Source organism: Phocoena phocoena, chromosome 9 (assembly GCF_963924675.1).
Source record: "Phocoena phocoena chromosome 9, mPhoPho1.1, whole genome shotgun sequence".
In the NCBI taxonomy this organism is placed as follows: Eukaryota; Metazoa; Chordata; class Mammalia; order Artiodactyla; family Phocoenidae; genus Phocoena; species Phocoena phocoena.
In genome coordinates, this window is record NC_089227.1 from 98,948,589 (window position 1) to 98,966,524 (window position 17,936).

General features: G+C 38.3%; 1 protein-coding gene across 6 annotated transcripts in view; it reads right to left on the bottom strand.

Moving 5' to 3' along the window:
* EZH2 (enhancer of zeste 2 polycomb repressive complex 2 subunit) overlaps positions 1 to 17,936 on the bottom strand; it is a 63,023-nt gene that overhangs the window by 22,306 nt on the left and 22,781 nt on the right. For 2 of the 6 annotated variants that reach the window (XM_065884032.1, XM_065884028.1), the window contains exons 1-4: positions 16,327 to 16,443; positions 15,639 to 15,740; positions 4,228 to 4,344; positions 1,198 to 1,318 (exon numbers count right to left, since the gene is read on the bottom strand). In XM_065884032.1, the coding sequence (XP_065740104.1) occupies positions 1,198 to 1,318; positions 4,228 to 4,344; positions 15,639 to 15,740; positions 16,327 to 16,443 (457 nt within the window). Of the gene's footprint in view, positions 1 to 1,197; positions 1,319 to 4,227; positions 4,345 to 15,611; positions 15,741 to 16,326; positions 16,451 to 17,936 lie in introns of those variants that run through there. The other 4 variants (XM_065884029.1, XM_065884026.1, XM_065884027.1 and 1 more) reach the window with 4 other exon arrangements.

The following is a 17,936-nucleotide window of genomic DNA, read 5'->3' on the forward strand; positions in this document are numbered from 1 at the left end:
CTCTCAACCACTGCGCCACCAGGGAAGCCCGGGAAGGTATTTTTGAACATAGGGCCTTTTGGAGCCCATGTCACATAAGCAGAAGCCCTATTCCTCACTGATTTTATTGCTAAAGAATCTTAAAATCTACATACACTCAAACAATTCCATTTAATTTACATGTTATTGACATCACAGTTTGTTACGACCAGCTATGAATAATTTTCAACTGGCAAGCATGATCCTTCAATTTAAAAATAGGGCGCTAACACATATATATGGAATCTAAAAAAAAAAAAAATGGGGCTTCCTTAGTGGCTCAGTGGTTAAGGATCCGCCTGCCAACTCAGGGGACACGGGTTCAAGCCCTGGTCTGGGAGGGTCCCACATGCCGCGGAGCAACTAAGCCCGTGCACCACAACTACTGAGCGTGCGCTCTAGAGCCTGCGAGGCACAACTACTGAGCCTGTGTTCTGGAGCCCGCGAGCCACAACTACTGAAGCCTGCGAGCCACAATTACTGAAGCCCACGCACCTAGAACCTGTGCTCTGCAACAAGAGAAGCCACTGCAATGAGAAGCCTGCGCACTGCAACGAAGAATAGCCCCCGCTCGCCGCAACTAGAGAAAGCCCGCACGCAGCAAGGAAGACCCAATGCAGCCAAAAGCAAACAAACAAACAAAAAAAATGGTCATGAAGAACTTAGGGGCAAGACGGGAATAAAGATGCAGACCTACTAGAGAATGGACTTGAGGACACAGGGAGGGGGAAGGGTGAGCTGGGACAAAGTGAGAGAGTGGTAGTGTACATATGGACATATAAGCACTACCAAATGTAAAATAGCTAGTGGGAAGCAGCCACATAGCACAGGGAGATCAGCTCGGTGCTCTGTGACCACCTAGAGGGGTGGGATAGGGAGGGTGGGAGGGAGATGCAAGAGGGAGGAGATATGGGGATATATGTATATGTATAACTGATTCACTTTGTTATAAAGCAGAAACTAACACACCATTGTAAAGCAATTATACTCCAATAAATATGTTTAAAAAAATAAAATAAAAATAGTTAGGGAAAACACTGAAAATTTTAGGTTTGTGAGCCCAGGCCAGTCCAACAATTTTAATGTAAAAAAAAATCTCTTTCATACCTATGTTTTAAAAAAAATAATAAAATATCAATTCTCTGGCCGTGTTTCCAAGAGAATAAACACATGACTCACCTCTATCCCCGTGTACTTTTCCATCATAATTTTTTATTAGCTCTTCAATGAAAGTCCCGTCCTGATCTAAAACTTCATCCCCCATGTAAGGAATGTTATGTAAAACAGTTTCATCTTCCACCTAAAAGTAAAAAATATTTAAAAAGCAGGCTTATCCTAAGTATCAAATTTTTTAAGAGTAAATGTAACATAACTGAAATACAACAATATTTTTTCATAAGTAGATGTCTGTACCCAGTTCTCCAGATCTAAAATAGACATCAAATTCTAAAAGCCACAAAGAAGTAAAAAACCCTTCACATCAATAAGCATATCTGAGAAAACAAACTGTTTACAGGGAAATAATTTAAGAAAAAATACTGTATTACCTAATCTAATATTTCATCAATCATTAAAACTTACCGTTATCTTATGTACCTCTAAGAAAGGAAAAAATGCTGCAAATTACGACTCATCATCAATTTTAAGACATGCCTATTTCAGACGTTTCCAAGTTTTCTTAGGATCGATGAACTATGGTTTATCAAAACCAGCGAGGGCTTCCCTGGTGGTGCAGTGGTTAAGAATCCACCTGTGAATGCAGGGGCCACGGGTTCGAGCCCTGGTCCAGGAAGATCCCACATGCCGCGGAGCAATTTAGCCCATGCACCACAACTACTGAGCCTGAGTACTGCAACTACTGAAGCCCACGCGCCTAGAGCCCACGCTCCGCAACAAGAGAAGCCACCGCAATGAGAAGCCCGCGCACTGCAACGAAGAGTAGCCCCCACTCGCCCCAACTAGAGAAAGCCCGCGCGCAGCAATGAAGACCCAATGCAAAGACAAAATAAATAAATTTATTAAGAAAAGGATATTCCACAAAAAAAGAACCCATAAATAACCATACTCCCAAAAAAGGAAAAGGAAATAAAAACTAATATAAGGGCTTCCCTGGTGGCGCAGTGGTTGGGAGTCCGCCTGCCGATTCAGGGGACACGGGTTCGTGCCCCGGCCCGGGAAGATCCCACATGCTGCAGAGCGGCTAGGCCCGTGAGCCATGGCCACTGAGCCTGCATGACTGGAGACTGTGCTCCGCAACGGGAGAGGCCACGACAGTGAGAGGCCCATGTACCGCAAAAAAAAAAAAAGACAAAGTTTCTGAAGTCCATATCTCAACATGGAGACTAAAACAAGGATAGGTCTAAGTCTTAATGGGCCTCTGAACAAGGTATTGGTTAAAAACAGAATTTCAGAAAGATAATTCTGATAAACAGAATGGACTGGCTAAGTAAGACTGATGGGAGGACATGGCAACTATGTCAAGCGTGAGGTGCCTACCGCTTCTCGGCCTTTTGGCTAAGATCAAAGGTCAAGTGTGAGGTGCCTTAGGCTGGCCCATGATCGACAGGGAGGAATACGCCGGCAAAAGGCCGTGACACACACACGGAACGGTCACGTAGGAGCAGGCAGGAAACAGGAAGAAAAGGGAAATTTTTCAAATTATTCCTACATAACAAATTAAGGATAACTGCAGAGTTCTTAAAGATAATGGTACCTTAGACAAACAAGGAAAAGGGAAACCGGGAGAAAAAGTGCATATGGGGTATAAAAGGAAAATTTAGATGTTAATGTATTTATTGTTCTGTTCAGGGTCAAGCTTATATACAACTAATGAGTCTAGCTGCCATCACACCTCACCTGCACTAATCCCATTTAAACTGGGAGAGTTAATTATTTTGGACACAAGCCAAAATTAAATGACAATTGGCTGTTTTGTCTTCCCAATTATAGCCATATAACCTTTGCACCTCAAAATATATCCTAGCCATAATAAAGACAGCTTGCCTGACCTAGCTTTCGTCACCAGCAAAACCCATGGATGATTCATAATATTTATTGACACCTTTGGAGGGGGAGATAAATTAGGAGTTTGGGGTTAACATATACACATTACTATATATAAAATAAACAGCAAGGACCTACTGTATAGCACAAGGAACTATAGTCAATATCTTGTAATAACCTATAATGGAAAAGAATCTGAAACAATCACTTTGCTGTATGCCTGAAACTAACACAACAGTATAAACTGACTATACTTCAATTTTTTAAATGGTTTAAAAAAAAAGAAGTAAAATTTACTGACAACTTTAAACACTATATGCTTTCAGAATTACAGTCTGTGAAAATATGAACCCTCCCAGAAGCTCCTGCAACATGATTCTCAAACAAAATGTTTCTGAATAAAGCCTTAAATGCACAAAAATACACAATGGCAAAAGAGAATCTGAAGTTTGCCTTTAAGCCTCCACTGCAAAATTTTTAAGAGCAAAGTTACTGAAGCCATTAGAAACATCTGTTTATTTAAAAATCTAGCAGGTAATTCTCTAAAGTAGGCTCACCAAGGACTTCCATCAACACTGTAATAGCCCTATTATTTTATATACCAACTAAGTAATAAAACTATGTATCTTTAATTTAACAACATAAGTCAAGAATGCATACTCAAATTTCTCTTTTGTTCCATCCTCCTTCATCCTACTTCTATAAAGGATTAAATACTGGCATTTCATTACAAAAGCTATTGTGCCAGTGTTATCTGTGGAAGAGTGCTTAACCTTGCCCTGAGAATATTTCATAGTGTACGTTATCACTTAATAACATGCTGCCTAAAATTGTTTTAAATAATACGTTCTCAATTAACAAAACCTCAAAGTCAGACTGAGATTACAGGATACTGACCAACATCTTCAAGGATAAGAACTAGAAGCTTCATCTTTTAAATATATTTTTAATCTCAGGTGTGGCTTTTGCTTAATACTTTTCCTTTGGAGAATATTTTAACTAGAAAGGACTAAGAAAAGAGCAACATCAACACCGAAAAGGCTTAAAAATACATATATTAATTGGTTTAAAAAATTACTCTAAGTACTCCCATTTCGATAGCTATTTTTACTTATACTATCTTAACTCACCTTGACAAGAAAATTATCTATGCTTTTTTATTTAAAAGAAGTGATTACCAAATAAGAAGACACATTATTTACATACCATGAAATTCTGCTGTAGAGGAGACCAAGAATACATTATGGGTACTGAAGCAACTGCATTCAGAGTCTTTAACGGGATGACTTGTGTTGGAAAATCCAAGTCACTGGTCACCGAACACTAGAACAGAAAAAATAAAATTGACTCGTAAGAATAAAAGGACAACCTGAAGCTGTAGGCATCATATTATAAAGAGATGCTGCCTACTTACAGCATTTTGAAAAAGAAATTTCTTTACTGAGACGGTAAGTTCATAAAAACCAGAAAGGATTCTCTCCTCTCTTTTACCTAGTGATAGAAAAAGCTTCAGATTTTGCAAATTTTCAAAACCTTCCAACCCTTTCCATACTTACCAGTATCAATAAGAATCAAATATTATATTTAGGTTGGCCTCAGATTAACTGCTCCTTGCTTTCACTATAAATTTTCTACCTCACTGCTTAATTTCATTTACATCTCATCCACACGGAATAATATATATATATATATATATATATATATATATATATACACACACCAAATATGCCACTTAAATCTTAATAAGAATATAGAAACTTGTTAGGTTAAACTGTCTTACCTTTACCTTCCCTTTTTAAAAACCCAAGTGTCATTTGCTGATATTATCAGATGATACACAAATATTAAAGGTAATAGACCTGAATTTCAATCACAACGAAATGGATTCAAATCAACTCTGCAGAAGTGTAAGCTCTAAATTATTAACAATAATAACTCATGTTATTAAGCACTTCCTATGTGCTAGGCACTATTTTAAACACTTGCACGTCTTATATTTAGTCCTCATAACAGCGCTGTATGATGGGGACTATTCTTAGCGCTCATTTTACAGGTGAGAAAACTAAGATAGAGAAAGGATACGTAACTGGCCCAAAGTCATACACTGTTAGGGCTAGAATTTAAACCCAGAACGTCTGACTCTGGAGCCCCTGCTCTTACCCACTACACATATTGTCACGATACCACATTTCTATACATTTCTAATGCCCATTAAGTAAATATATTTCCCTGAAATACCATATTTCATCCAATCTACGATGACATCAATTTCAAAGCACACCATTATCTTCTGTATCATTAAGAAAATAATGTTGCCAATTAAACTATAACACAATGCTTTCTTATCACAGTGATTCTAAGATGCATGCCAGTTTCAGATGTTAAAATGTTAAAAAGTTTGCATCTTTGACTTGATGAAATACGGTAAAGATCTGTGCCCAAATACCACAGCACTCTCGATCCTGTCTAGGAATCCAGCTTTTCTTAAAAGAGTACCATTACCCAATTATCAGGTCTCCAGAGCCTTCTCAAAAATACCCTGGACATATAATCCATGAAAATAGAGCAAAAAGAAGTAGAATTGAAGTAGTAAAATGAAACCAAAAAAGTCATGTCTATACAACACACATAATTATTAAATGTTTCATTTTTATTTAAGAGGACTTAAAAATCGCGGGTCTAGATTTGGTGAAATCAGAGTGGAAGTCTTTGGCATCCAGGCCCACCTGGCCCTCAGCACTTCCTCAGGCCAGGGGGATAATCTTCCAATAGTCACAGTCACCGCAGCACAAAAATAGTTCCTTCCTCAGTGGAAGTGAAGGTTTAAAGATAGAGTAGTTAGGAAGAACTGTGACAGTGATTAATCCATTAATTTGCTTTCCAAAAGGGCAAAGATTAAAGATAATACTAGAAAGCTCATAGCTCAATAAGAAGGTGTGAACAGTTTACTAAAACTCCAGAACCCGCAATCTTTCCCTGTTTCCTTCTTTGGCCTCCGATGCAATTCCTCATCCATCCGTCCAATAATAACAGCAGTTAACATTTATTGAGCACGTACTATGTTGCAGGCACTGTGCTAAGTGCTTTATATACATTTTCTTAACCACTTCTCATCTTAGCCTTTGGCATCACGATTTCACAAAATGAGGAGGAGACTGAGGTTCAGAGAGGTTAAATAACTTGCCTAGTCAGAAAGGTAGTAAATTACCAAGCCAGGATGGAAGCCTAAGTCTGATTCCAACACCCACAAGCTTCATGCCTATGCTCTAGTTCTCACCCTGAGATGCCCGTGCAATGGGTGCTGTGCAAGAGAGACACCCAACAGTGTCACAGGGCATCTCCTCCCCCAGCATCTGCCTCTTGTCCTATTCCTACCATGCCTTCATTCCTTCTTCTTAAGTTACTTAACCAGGTCACTCTGGGGCAAGGAGTGGTTATAACTACGGAATAAAGTGCTATACACTACCCAGTGATTTTAAATACAAAATAATTTCATTTCTTGCAAAACAATTAAATTGGAGTTTTTGATTTTTGTTCTACACATGGCGGAGGTAAATTAATTCTGTGATTTTAATTCTGAAGACTGGCCCCCTTTAAAGCCTGGGGGGCGAGGGGGAGCGGCTGCTTCTCCAACTCTGACTTATTCACCTGCTTTAATATCTAAATCCAAGGTCACACTTACGGGAGGACTGCTGAATATCCTATTCAACTACCAGACAGGAGGAACGCTGGCTCTGTTCCACCTGTTTGCTCTAGTGACAGCGAAAATGCTCTGAGTCTACTGAACGAGGTCAGCTGACTTTTCCGTTAACAGAAAGAACTTAGAGAAGCACAGAAAATAAGACAGCAAAGGCTGCAACGCTAAGTACTATCTCCAACCCCACACCTGCCATACCCCCATGACCCATCACCTCAATTCTGAGTCATAAAAGTGTCACCAAGGGGCTGGAAATAAGCTCTCAAAGCGGCTGTGGCCGAGTGTGGTTTTACCTCTGTCTCGCAACAATACTCAGCACAGTGTCTCAAAAAAGAGTAGGCACTCAAAAAATGTTTCTGGAACGAACCAACTGCATTTGCTGATTTTTCCCTAATGGAGACTTTGACTTCAATTTCTTTTTAAAGCTAAGAGAACACCTATTTAGCAAACTGAAGGTCTATACCCACCTCATTATCTATGTAGTATCTCTAGAAACCTACCCCATTCTTTAACTATTAACCTTAACTAATAACCATATCCCTTTCATTTATGAAATAATATTCAAATGCAAAAGCATTTGTTGGTAAAACAAGTTTGGGAATTCTTATTTATTGACTTACAGGAATATTACTCAAAAATCCCAGTTACTTACCAGTAACTTTTTTTCTTTGAAAATGTATCATCCTTGACACTTTATATTATTGTCTCATATCACTCAGAGCACTGAAAAGGATTTTGACCTCATGGGTCTCCACAGCATTTTACCTGATCAGAGTCATATGTCTTGGACTCAGGAACTCACTAGGAGACCAATATCAACAAATTAAATTCTCTAATTCTAGTTCCAACTTGAGGATCACACAAGGAAGTTGTTGTAGGTAATCCATCATTGATGGTAAAGAAAGAAAACAACTATATTAGTTACCAAGGATGCTACATTTTCAGAGAAACACAGCTTACTGGTAAGTAACCAGGTTCCTCTGAGGATGGATAGACTTACATCAACCAGCTGGTACAATAGGCGACTGTGTGGCTGGACCACTGGGAGCTGGAGAGGGAAGTCAAGCCAAAAATAGTAGTTGTAGGAGTACACAACCAAACTGAGACTCTTGGCAGAAGGCTGGTTCCAAGTAAAAACTGTGTTATGGAAAATCGTAGAGGGAAGAGCAGGTGAATGGCCTGCAGGGAAGGGAAAGAAATTAACACACCCTACTATGTGCCAAGCACTGTGCTAGAGACTTTACCAAAGTTAACTTCTTTAAAATTCACCACTACCCTAGGAGGTAGGTATGACTCCCCATCTTACAGTGGGACATCACAAAGGGCAACAGTCATAGCCATCCGGTCTCTCAACAATCTTTCACATTAGAAGGGTTATGTCCGACTTCCATATAGTAGGGGGAAAAAATACACTCAGTTAGCCAAGTTAAAAATATTCTTGGATCCTGGTTGGCCCATTTAATTCAAGCCAGAGACACAATGAACTGGTGATGTTGTCTAATATCCTTTAGCTTTTCCGAGTAAAAACAATAAGGAACTGTCTCACATCTAAGGTGTATGAAAGAAAGCATCAGCTGCCACCCAGCTCCAGGGAAAAGCTGAGCGTTTCTGAAACTACCCATATTCTTCAAGATGTGAGTAGAGAAAAGATGACACACCAAGTTTTAAACCAGCTAGGCCTCCTGGTGAAAATGATCGTGTACATAACTTAATTTCAGACTGCTTTTATGTGAAGTAAGCACTGAAGAAAAAACTGGAATGAGGTAAGTATCAGGTCTGGGTCAAGAAAAGCTCACAGTAGAAGTGAGTTCCTAACTCACTCAGGATGATTAGGAGAAGGGTGGTTAAGGAGAGGGTCAGAAATAAAACATCCTGATCGGATCTTGACACAGGCACATTAAATTAAAGCAGCTAATCAAGGGCGCTGGAGCTAAGGAGTACAGGAGTGGTTCATGCCAGACTGTAAATTATTCTCATTTCTGCTGCTGGATACGTATGTTGCAGAGCCGTCCGGACTTGGGGGAAACCTCCACCAGCAACACGAGGCTCCTGCCCTGAGCTCACTTAAGAACAGAAAGATGCCACCCTATAAGCATCAGTCTGGCACTTCTTCCAGGGCAGGGGGCGGGGGCATATACAGCATTTCACACAGAACAGGTAACATGTGAAGTTCAATTTCAGGAAGTTTGGAGCCTTAAAGCTCTTCCCTGCGTCCTAGCTTCAGAAGCCTGAGCCCGAGTAAAGAGGTCATAAATCTATAAACCTGGTTAATATAGTAACTATTAAAAACCCAATGCAGTCTGGGTCTGAAGGGGGCTGTTAGGGTAAATCATCTCCTCATAATCTGCAGTTTTGCTAAAATACTGGAGATCAGAAACAGAACAATAGTCACAGGACGTAAGTTGGTAAAACACCCAACACAGCACGTAAAGCACGTAACCAGAGCCATGTTTGTCCGTGACATGCAAACCCAAGAACCTAATTCAGTAATAGTCCTGCGAGTGGCAAATAAGACCATTTCTATCATTGAAAAAAAAAAGAAAGTAAACAAAAACTAAGAAGCAGAACAAAGAATAAAGTCATGGTTCCCATCAGCTGTGGCAGCACAGCCGTTGTGAAGCCTCGCTCCCGTGAGTGGACGTGGGGCTGAACGCCACAGAGCAGCAGAGCCATTGGCTAAGGTAAAAAGGCAGGACGGCCACCGGACCGTAGTCTCAGAAGCGCGAAGCCCTTGCTCAGGTGCTAATAAACCTGCTCCGTGACCACCAATCAGACAGGCCAATTCTGCTGATCTTTGCAAAACAGATTTATAACCGCTCCCCAATTGCTCACGGATTGATCATTTAGTGAATCGTGCTGAAACAACAAAGCCAAATAGAAAAGAAATTGAAAACAAAATTCCCCACTCACTCTTTACACCAAAGGAAATTCCGAATAGGTTAAATGATGTTAAAATATAAAAATGAAAACTAGAAGGAAAGGTGGGTAATTTATAATCTTGAAGTAGATACAGGCTTTGTAAGCCTTAAAGAAACACAGAAATCAAAAGAAGAAATTCTAATTTGACTACATAAACATTTAAAACTTCTGTATAACCAAAACATCCCAGAAATAGCATGAAAATGGGGGGGAAATCTGCAGAACAGATGATTAAAAACTAGTATTTATAATATACAAAAAGTCCTTTAAAATCATAAGAAAAAGTCCAACCCAATTTTAAAAGATCCAAGACCATAACAGCCAACTCATAGAAGAAATATAAACAAACAATAGGTACTTAAAATTAACTTCACTGATGAACGAAAGGAGAGCAAACTACAGTAATGTTTTACCTATCACACTGACAAAGATTAACATTTTATGCTGGGAATATAGATAAACAGACACCACTATAAACAGTTGGTGAGAGTGTAAATGTAAAACTTTTGGGGGGCAATCTGGTAATAGCTATTAAAAATTTAAATATGCATATCCTCTTGACCTAGTAATACTGTTTCCAGAAACTCTTCCTACAAAATTACTCAAAAGATGCAAAGATGTGTATGAAGGATATTCACTGAAAGGCTAACTGCAAAAGGAAAAAAAAAAACCCTAAATGTTCATCCATTATGAATAGGGCAATTAATTACGGTAAATCCGCAGGACCAAGCACTGTGCACTGTTGAATATACTGAAGACCCGGACAGATGTAAAGCGATGGCCCCAAAAGGCAGGCATGTTTTATCTGGGAATAACTTTTTAAAATAAAATATATATTATCATTATAATTAACATGTCATAGAAAAAGAAATCAGAGAATAAAAGTCACAGGGCTTGGATGACAGGGCCTTTTGCTCCTGTTTCATATATTTCTGTTTTATTTGAATGTTTACAGTTAATATTTTACAGTGATCTTTTAATTGAAGAAAAAGATAAAAAACAAAAGTTTCATTAACCCAACAGATATTCACATTAGCTAGTATTAAAAGTGCCTCATCGGTTGCCAAGGTAGCTCATGAAATCTACCCAACCCTCTCAAAATGGTACTCAAATAATATTCTTTTGCAAAATCTAGTAAGAGAAGATAAAACAGAATCCTAAGCAGCGGATTTAAGTCAATCCAAATTATCAAGCTATACTGTGATAGTAGTTCTAGGTCTAATAAAATTTTCTTATTTCTTCAGAGCAATGAACAATTTTTAACATTGCAGACTAGATAAGCATTTCTTTGGGTTTTGGTTCATTCTGTTTGTTTTCAAAACAGCTGTCAAAATTTGGTTTTGCATTTTGAGGACAGACTTGATCTCTGTACTGGTCAATTTAACACTAAATTTTAAAACACAAACTGTATACACAGTTTGTTCTTGGAGAAAAACAGCAAATTAAGCACAACTTCTGGTTTATTCAGTAGTACAAAATAAACATTTGACATTTTTGAGAAGTTCACTTTTTAAAATTAAGATATATAATCTTAAATTTAAAATATGAACTCAAACATCATAAGTGTACGATATATCTTTAATATATGATAATAATATATAAGCTCAAACAACAGAAGTGATCTTTTTTTTACATGGCCTTTTTGGAAAAGCATAAAATGCTTATATTAGCTTCCTTTCAAAAGCAAAGGAACACCTCCTTATGGTCATTTAAGTAATATTCCATCTATTTCAGCCGAAAGAAAGCCAGAAAGGCTGCCGTGATTTGAAAAAGTGACCCGAACAGGAAGGACTGGCAGAGTTAACACAAGATTCAACCAACAGATGGTTAAGAGGGACAAAGAGCAGCAGAAAGCAACTAAGAAACCAGTTTCTTGAGCAACCAAGAAAGGATGGATATGTTCAGACTGAGAGTAAAGACACACACTTGGGAGAACCATTCATCTATGTCTAAGACATGAGAAAAATGACCCAGCTCCCTGCCACACCTGCTTAAATGCTGGGCAGGACATATTGGTCCTATAATCCTGGAATTCCCAAAGGAAAGAAAGCATGTTACTGTGTTGAAAGTTGGGAGTATATTTAAGTAAAGAGCACTACACATTGGGTACACCAGCATGTTATTTTTTCTTTGTGTATAGTAACTAAATTTCTATTTACAATTAACTGAGGAAACTGCATTACCACATCAATAAATAATGCAATCAAGTGTTTACAGGTAAACAAGACAATGTTTTCCTTCTCCTTCAACAAAAATAAGCCCAAACTGCAACCTTACGAAAGAACTTATACATTCTGCATCATGAAAGAAGCCTCCCCCCCGCCCCGAAAAAAATTCATTTGCAAATAACAAATGATAGGTGATGAACTTAAAATTTTAAGATATCAATAGGAAGAGCAAACCTGTACGTACTGAAAAGTCCAAAAGACTTTTAATTCTTCATGAATATGAGGGCTAGGAGGTCCTTCTGATGCTGCTTGTTGTATGTGCGAAACATTCTGAAGAAGCCCCACTTTTCTTACTCTTTCATTAGTAAACAAGACACAGAATTCTTAAAAGAACATTACATTCTCCTGGGAATCTAAAAATGCATATTGGCAGGATATTTTTAAATTATTAAACCAATCACACCACTTGCCCAGAAGACAGACATCATTTGAGCAAGCCTCCCTTTCACAGTCATAATACATACAAGTAATAAAAATCTTGATATGAAGAATCAATGAAAGGGAAAAGTGCCTTGTTGTTTTCAGCAAGAAATGGAAAATGTACAGAAAGAAATGCACTAGTAAGGACTACAAGAGTAACTCCTAAACCAGCTTCTTCGTCAAAACTGGAAAAACAGACACATTAAAGAACAGGATTACCAATGTGCAGACTTAAAGAAGATAAAGTTCTTTACTGACTGATGAGACAAAGTAACAAATGTCACCTAGAAATAATCTTCTGACAAACAGCCACATATTATGGCAATACGGCATACATCCCTTGGCCTGTATGTATCGTTTCATAACATTTTTAAGCTGAATGCTCCTTAAAAAGATAAACTGAAGAGCAAAGGAAATATATGTAACATATATTACAGTCACTGTCTTCAAGAAGTCAGAAGTATTTTTAAAAAGAGAAAATAGACACATACTCTGTATTAAGATCCTATGGGCAACACGGCTTAGGTTCTGTAACTTCAACACCAAAAAATAAGTACCCACAAGTCTCCTAAAAGCATGCATTAAGGAAACAACAGACTAAAGATGTGGTCTCCAGGTCGACTGCAAGGCTCCTTGATCTCAAGTCAGAATCTACAGCAGTCACTTCATTAGATCAGAAAGTAAACTTGTCAGACTTTCTTTACTAAAATAACCTAGATAAAATTGGTCATTTTAAAACTGAGCTTATCCCCTTCTACAAGTACAGAAGGGAATAAAGTAGAAGACTTGAGTGAATGACTGAAAATTGTCATTGAATCGTCGTCATGCTCAAAGGATTTAAACTGAAGACAACACTTATAAAGGATCAGCTTATAAAAATAAGGACTTAATTAAAACACTGTTACAACAGCACTTCCAAATGTTGAAAGCCATGGACTTTCTAGGTGTTTGGGTCAACAGTGCAGTCCCAAATTCTGCCAACCCTACAAGCCTATTACTAGGAAAGTCGTTGCAAAAGAGGCTAACCTATTTATCCTCCTGCTTCTGACCTAGTTGATTCCAACTTTTAAAGCATATAAAAGAAACTGATATATTGCTGGAAATGCTCAAACTGAAGAAAAAATAACAGGGATATAGTCTCATCTGAAAAGTAAGGAAACTAGACAGAGATCATTAAAGTCCTTTCCAGCCCTAAAATTCTATTATTTATTGTGATAACACCAAAAAGCTTATCACAAACTGTATAAACCTTCAGCTTCCAAAAGTCAGTGATGATGGTTTTAAAGGGGCGGGGGGGGGCGGGTGCCGCTAGGAGGAGAAGACAAATCACTTCAAGCAGAATCAGTAATTAAGAGTGGCTCAAAAACAAACGTGCTTTGACCAGAGTTCCATGCAACAAAACCTGAATTCCTGAGGCTAGGGGTTACTTTCCTCCTTTTCCCCTCCTGTTTTGTGAAAATGTTTTTTCTCAACCTGCATGGGGTACTAAGTTTAGAAAAACACTTGTTTCATTAAAATGCTAATTTCTTCTTACAATTTCTCTCATGAACTCAATAAAAAGTTAGGTATCTTTACATTCAATGACTTTTATCTCCACTTGACAAAATTAAAAGCAAAATGCAATTAGTAAATACTCATTTGAATAAACTGTACTCTTAAATTTAACACCAAAAATTGTATCATGAGCAATTCCGGTTGTACATAAATAATGAACTTTAATAATTTCTTAATGTGTCTGAGCAAAGTGTACTCTTCCAGGCCCACATCAGATCATTAGAGCAAGGAAACTGACTTTAATTCTTCTAAGGCTCAGTTTCCTCACCTGGGAATAAAAAAGTGGTAATACAACCATCACGAAGACAAAATGAGGTAGAGTAGTACCTAGTGCAGTGCCAGAAATCATTACTGCTGTTCACTTTTATTATAAATGTAGGCTGGGCTTTCAACAGCATTTTGAAGTTTGTAATGGGTGGCGAAATTAAGTATTCCGTGTGTTCCTACTTTATTTCTCCAAATTTCTAAAATGTATCCCTCTGGAGAGAAAAAAAACGAGGTTTCTTTTTCCTTCACTTCAAAATTTCCAAAAGGTCACTTTCAAAAGAATTAGAGGCTCCATCCTGATCCCTTTCGAGAACATTCTGACTGGCATAGAAAAGAATCCCTTTCACCCTTAGTATATTAATTAGTCATTTACCTCTAATGTGTAGGTCCTGACCTGTTGCACATGACTGGAAGGTGTTAATAACATATAATACATATTTATACAACTGCAAGTCAGAGCTTAAAGAGCGGTCAACTGACAAAATGCATAAATAAGAATCATCCCAAGCCATATGTATCACCATCAAGACCACAACACCATCACTGAAATCACCACTAGGACCATGTCTGTAGCACAGACTGAGCTACTCTAACAGCACTGACCAGTCTCTGAAGCCAGTGCATCACACAATCTCAACAGGTCTCGTAAGACACCAAATTAGTGCTTGATTATTACAATATCATATAAAAAATGACTGCTCATTGAAAACACATTATTTTAGAACAAATTCCATTGTTTAGATGCCTTCCATGTGCAGACACCCAGGTCAACAATCATCTACTACATGGCATAATCTAAATTTCAAATCACTTTCTTCCCTCTTTTTGCGTCCATGCCCATTCAAATAGCATTCCATATCACATGCCATGTCTTCCTGCATAAAACAGGTACTTAAACAGAAATGCTTTAACCAAAATCCTACTGATTGGTTCCATACTGTGTAAGTTTCTGCCATTTTCTTTTCATCTTGCTGCCACTATGTTTTAATGTGTTATCTCATTATAAAATCTACCATAGATTTATTGCCTTCCTTTGAAAACAGTAATTTTTTGGAGTGATTAAGATCTACCTTGTTCGTTCAAAAAAATTCTATTAAAAAAGGAAATTCTGACCTCTCAACCCCAAATTTAAAAATTCTTATAGAGAGAGCCTTAGAATTTGGACAAAATGTATAAGAAGAAGCTTGTTTACTCCATAAGTATGGATGAAAAAGAACCATTTCTTACAGCACGGCTAATTCATATGAAGGGGGAGGAAAAAAGACAACTATGCATCAGAAAGCCTTGCTCTAACTTGTGATCTGATGAGGACATTCGAGAGTATTTAAAGTTCTTTTTAAATGAACAGTCTTATAAAAATCTAGGAATCAGTTGCACATTAAAGAGAAATAACAATAAAACAAGGGACATCCGAGGTCAATGGCCTCCTCTCGACAACCAACCAACATTCCAAAAGCAAAAACCAAAATGCACTGATAATTCATACAGCGCGTGAGTTCACCAACCTCCCTGGTCCCGCGCAATGAGCTCACAGAAGTCAGGATGTGCACAGGCTGGATCCTTCGCTGTTTCCATTCTTGGTTTAAGATTTCTGTTCTTTCCAAAATTTTCTGACGATTGGAACTAAACATACTCTTTAAAAAAAATGAAGGAGAGGAGAAAAGAAATTGTTCATTGTTAGAAAATTTGTAACATCTCTAATGAAGGTTAAAATTGAGTGATTCCTCAAAAGTATCAGGGACATTCCTTCAAAAGCATATGGATTTTACACTAAACTGTGGTTTCTCACATTCAAATAATACAAAAACACCACACCTATTATTTTACTGAGAGTAGAAGGGGAAGAGGAAATTATTTCCATCCTTTCTTTGTTAACTCTGTATATATCTATATATTTTTTAAATCACAATGACTTTAGGAACACAGTACCATGAAACACATTCCTTTATATTTGGGTCCTGGGTCTCCACATGCAGTACAAAGTTACACTGAAAAGATGGTGATTTCCAAGTAGACTGAATAACCATTAGATTAAAATCTTTCCACTTCACTAATGTGCATGGTACGATTTTTATGTTAAGACAGACCAAGGACCTTAACTTCCAAGTTTTCATTTATCTTACAGTAAATAAGACCATTTACCCTTTCAAATTAAAACTTATCTTTAGGGAGTAAACCATCCTTAACTGTACCCGCATTTTCACAGAAGACGGAGGATACCTTGACTTCGTCAGCTCGCCTGAACCTCTTGAGCTGCCGCAGGCGCATGTACTCTGACTTTACACGCTTCCGCCAACACACTGGTCCCTTCTCAGATTTCTTCCCAGTCTGGCCCATGATTATTCTAAAAGCAATGGTTTCATATTAAAATCACTAATCTAACCAGCCTGAATATGACCACTTGTGTTTTAATCCCCAGCAAACTAACAATCAACAAAAGAAATGACACATAATTACACTGTTGATATTTGCAAGAAGGGTCCTCATTTGTTCTGCATGGTGAAGTCCTTAAAAACATTTCATTCCAAGTATAAATTTTTATTTAATACAACTTTTAAAAGACATCTTTATTTACAAAGATACTCCACTCCTAAACTGCAGTCATCCTACAGAAATGTGAGCCATTACAGGAGTTAAGTATATACAGTAACGAGCTGTGAGATCCACACTTGTGGAGTGAAAAAAAAAAATGTAGACAGATATTCTAAGTTTTTCATCATTAAATTAGTTGCTACAGGCATAAATGAATGACTGAAAAAGATAAACCTGAAAAAGAAGTAAAATCTACATACAGCACCAAAGGTAGAAAATATACAGTACAACATGTGATAACTGTACAAATTAAAGTACTCCTCCTACAGGCACTTTCAACCATGCTTCTCACCTTCAACACTGTGATGAAAGTCTGTGTCTCTGCCTCGTGCCACCATTCCTCCCATGGGGGCTCCTCTGCTAGCCAGAGGAGAAGGAAGGCAGGGACCCCCCTTCCGCCCCATCTGTGGTTGCAGAGGCTCTGGAAGCCGGTTATGTGCAACGTGGGCTCAGCCTGCAGTCCACCGGATGTCCAGTTCACACCACAGAGTCTAAACGAGCGTCCTCTTCCAGAATATTTGTTCATCAAAGTGTTAAAACTGTACTTGTATCTTCAAAAGATTAGAAGGACATTCCTCTATCGGATGGTGCGAAGGTGCCACATTAGGGATTTGTGCTGTAATTTATCTAAGCGCAATGGAAAGTCATAGTGTTTTAAGTAAAGGGGCAGGGGGAAGATTTACACTCTGGAAAGCCCAGCTGACTGCAGTGCAGCGGCAGGAGGGGCTGGAAGAGAGTAAAAGGCAAAGGTGAGGCCAGGTGAGACTGGAAGGCGGGACTGTCCCTAGACAAGAGACGACGCAGCTTCTTCAACGACACCAGTGATGAGAGAAAGGAAATGATTTCAAGAGTCACTTGAGAGCAAACACGGCAAGGATTTCAATATGGGGAAGATGGCTTTCTGGCCTGAATAACTGAGTAGGGTTTCATGTACCTGCTTACATACAGCCCTCGGGCATAGAGAAAATTGCCTAAGGAGAGGAATTAGAGAAAGAAAAGGAACCCAGAGGTCAGTGGTAACTTTCTGTACGGAATATTCTACCACCAAACCACGAAAGAGAACACAAACGGTGGATTATTCAAGCTGAGAGAGGGGCAAAGAAAGCACGTAATTAATGACTAGTAAGAATCAGGCAATGAATATACAAAGATGAATGAAACGCAGAACTTGCCCTTGCGGCGCTTATAACCGACCTAAGAAGGCCTAAAGGAACGGACTTTACAATATGAGATAAATG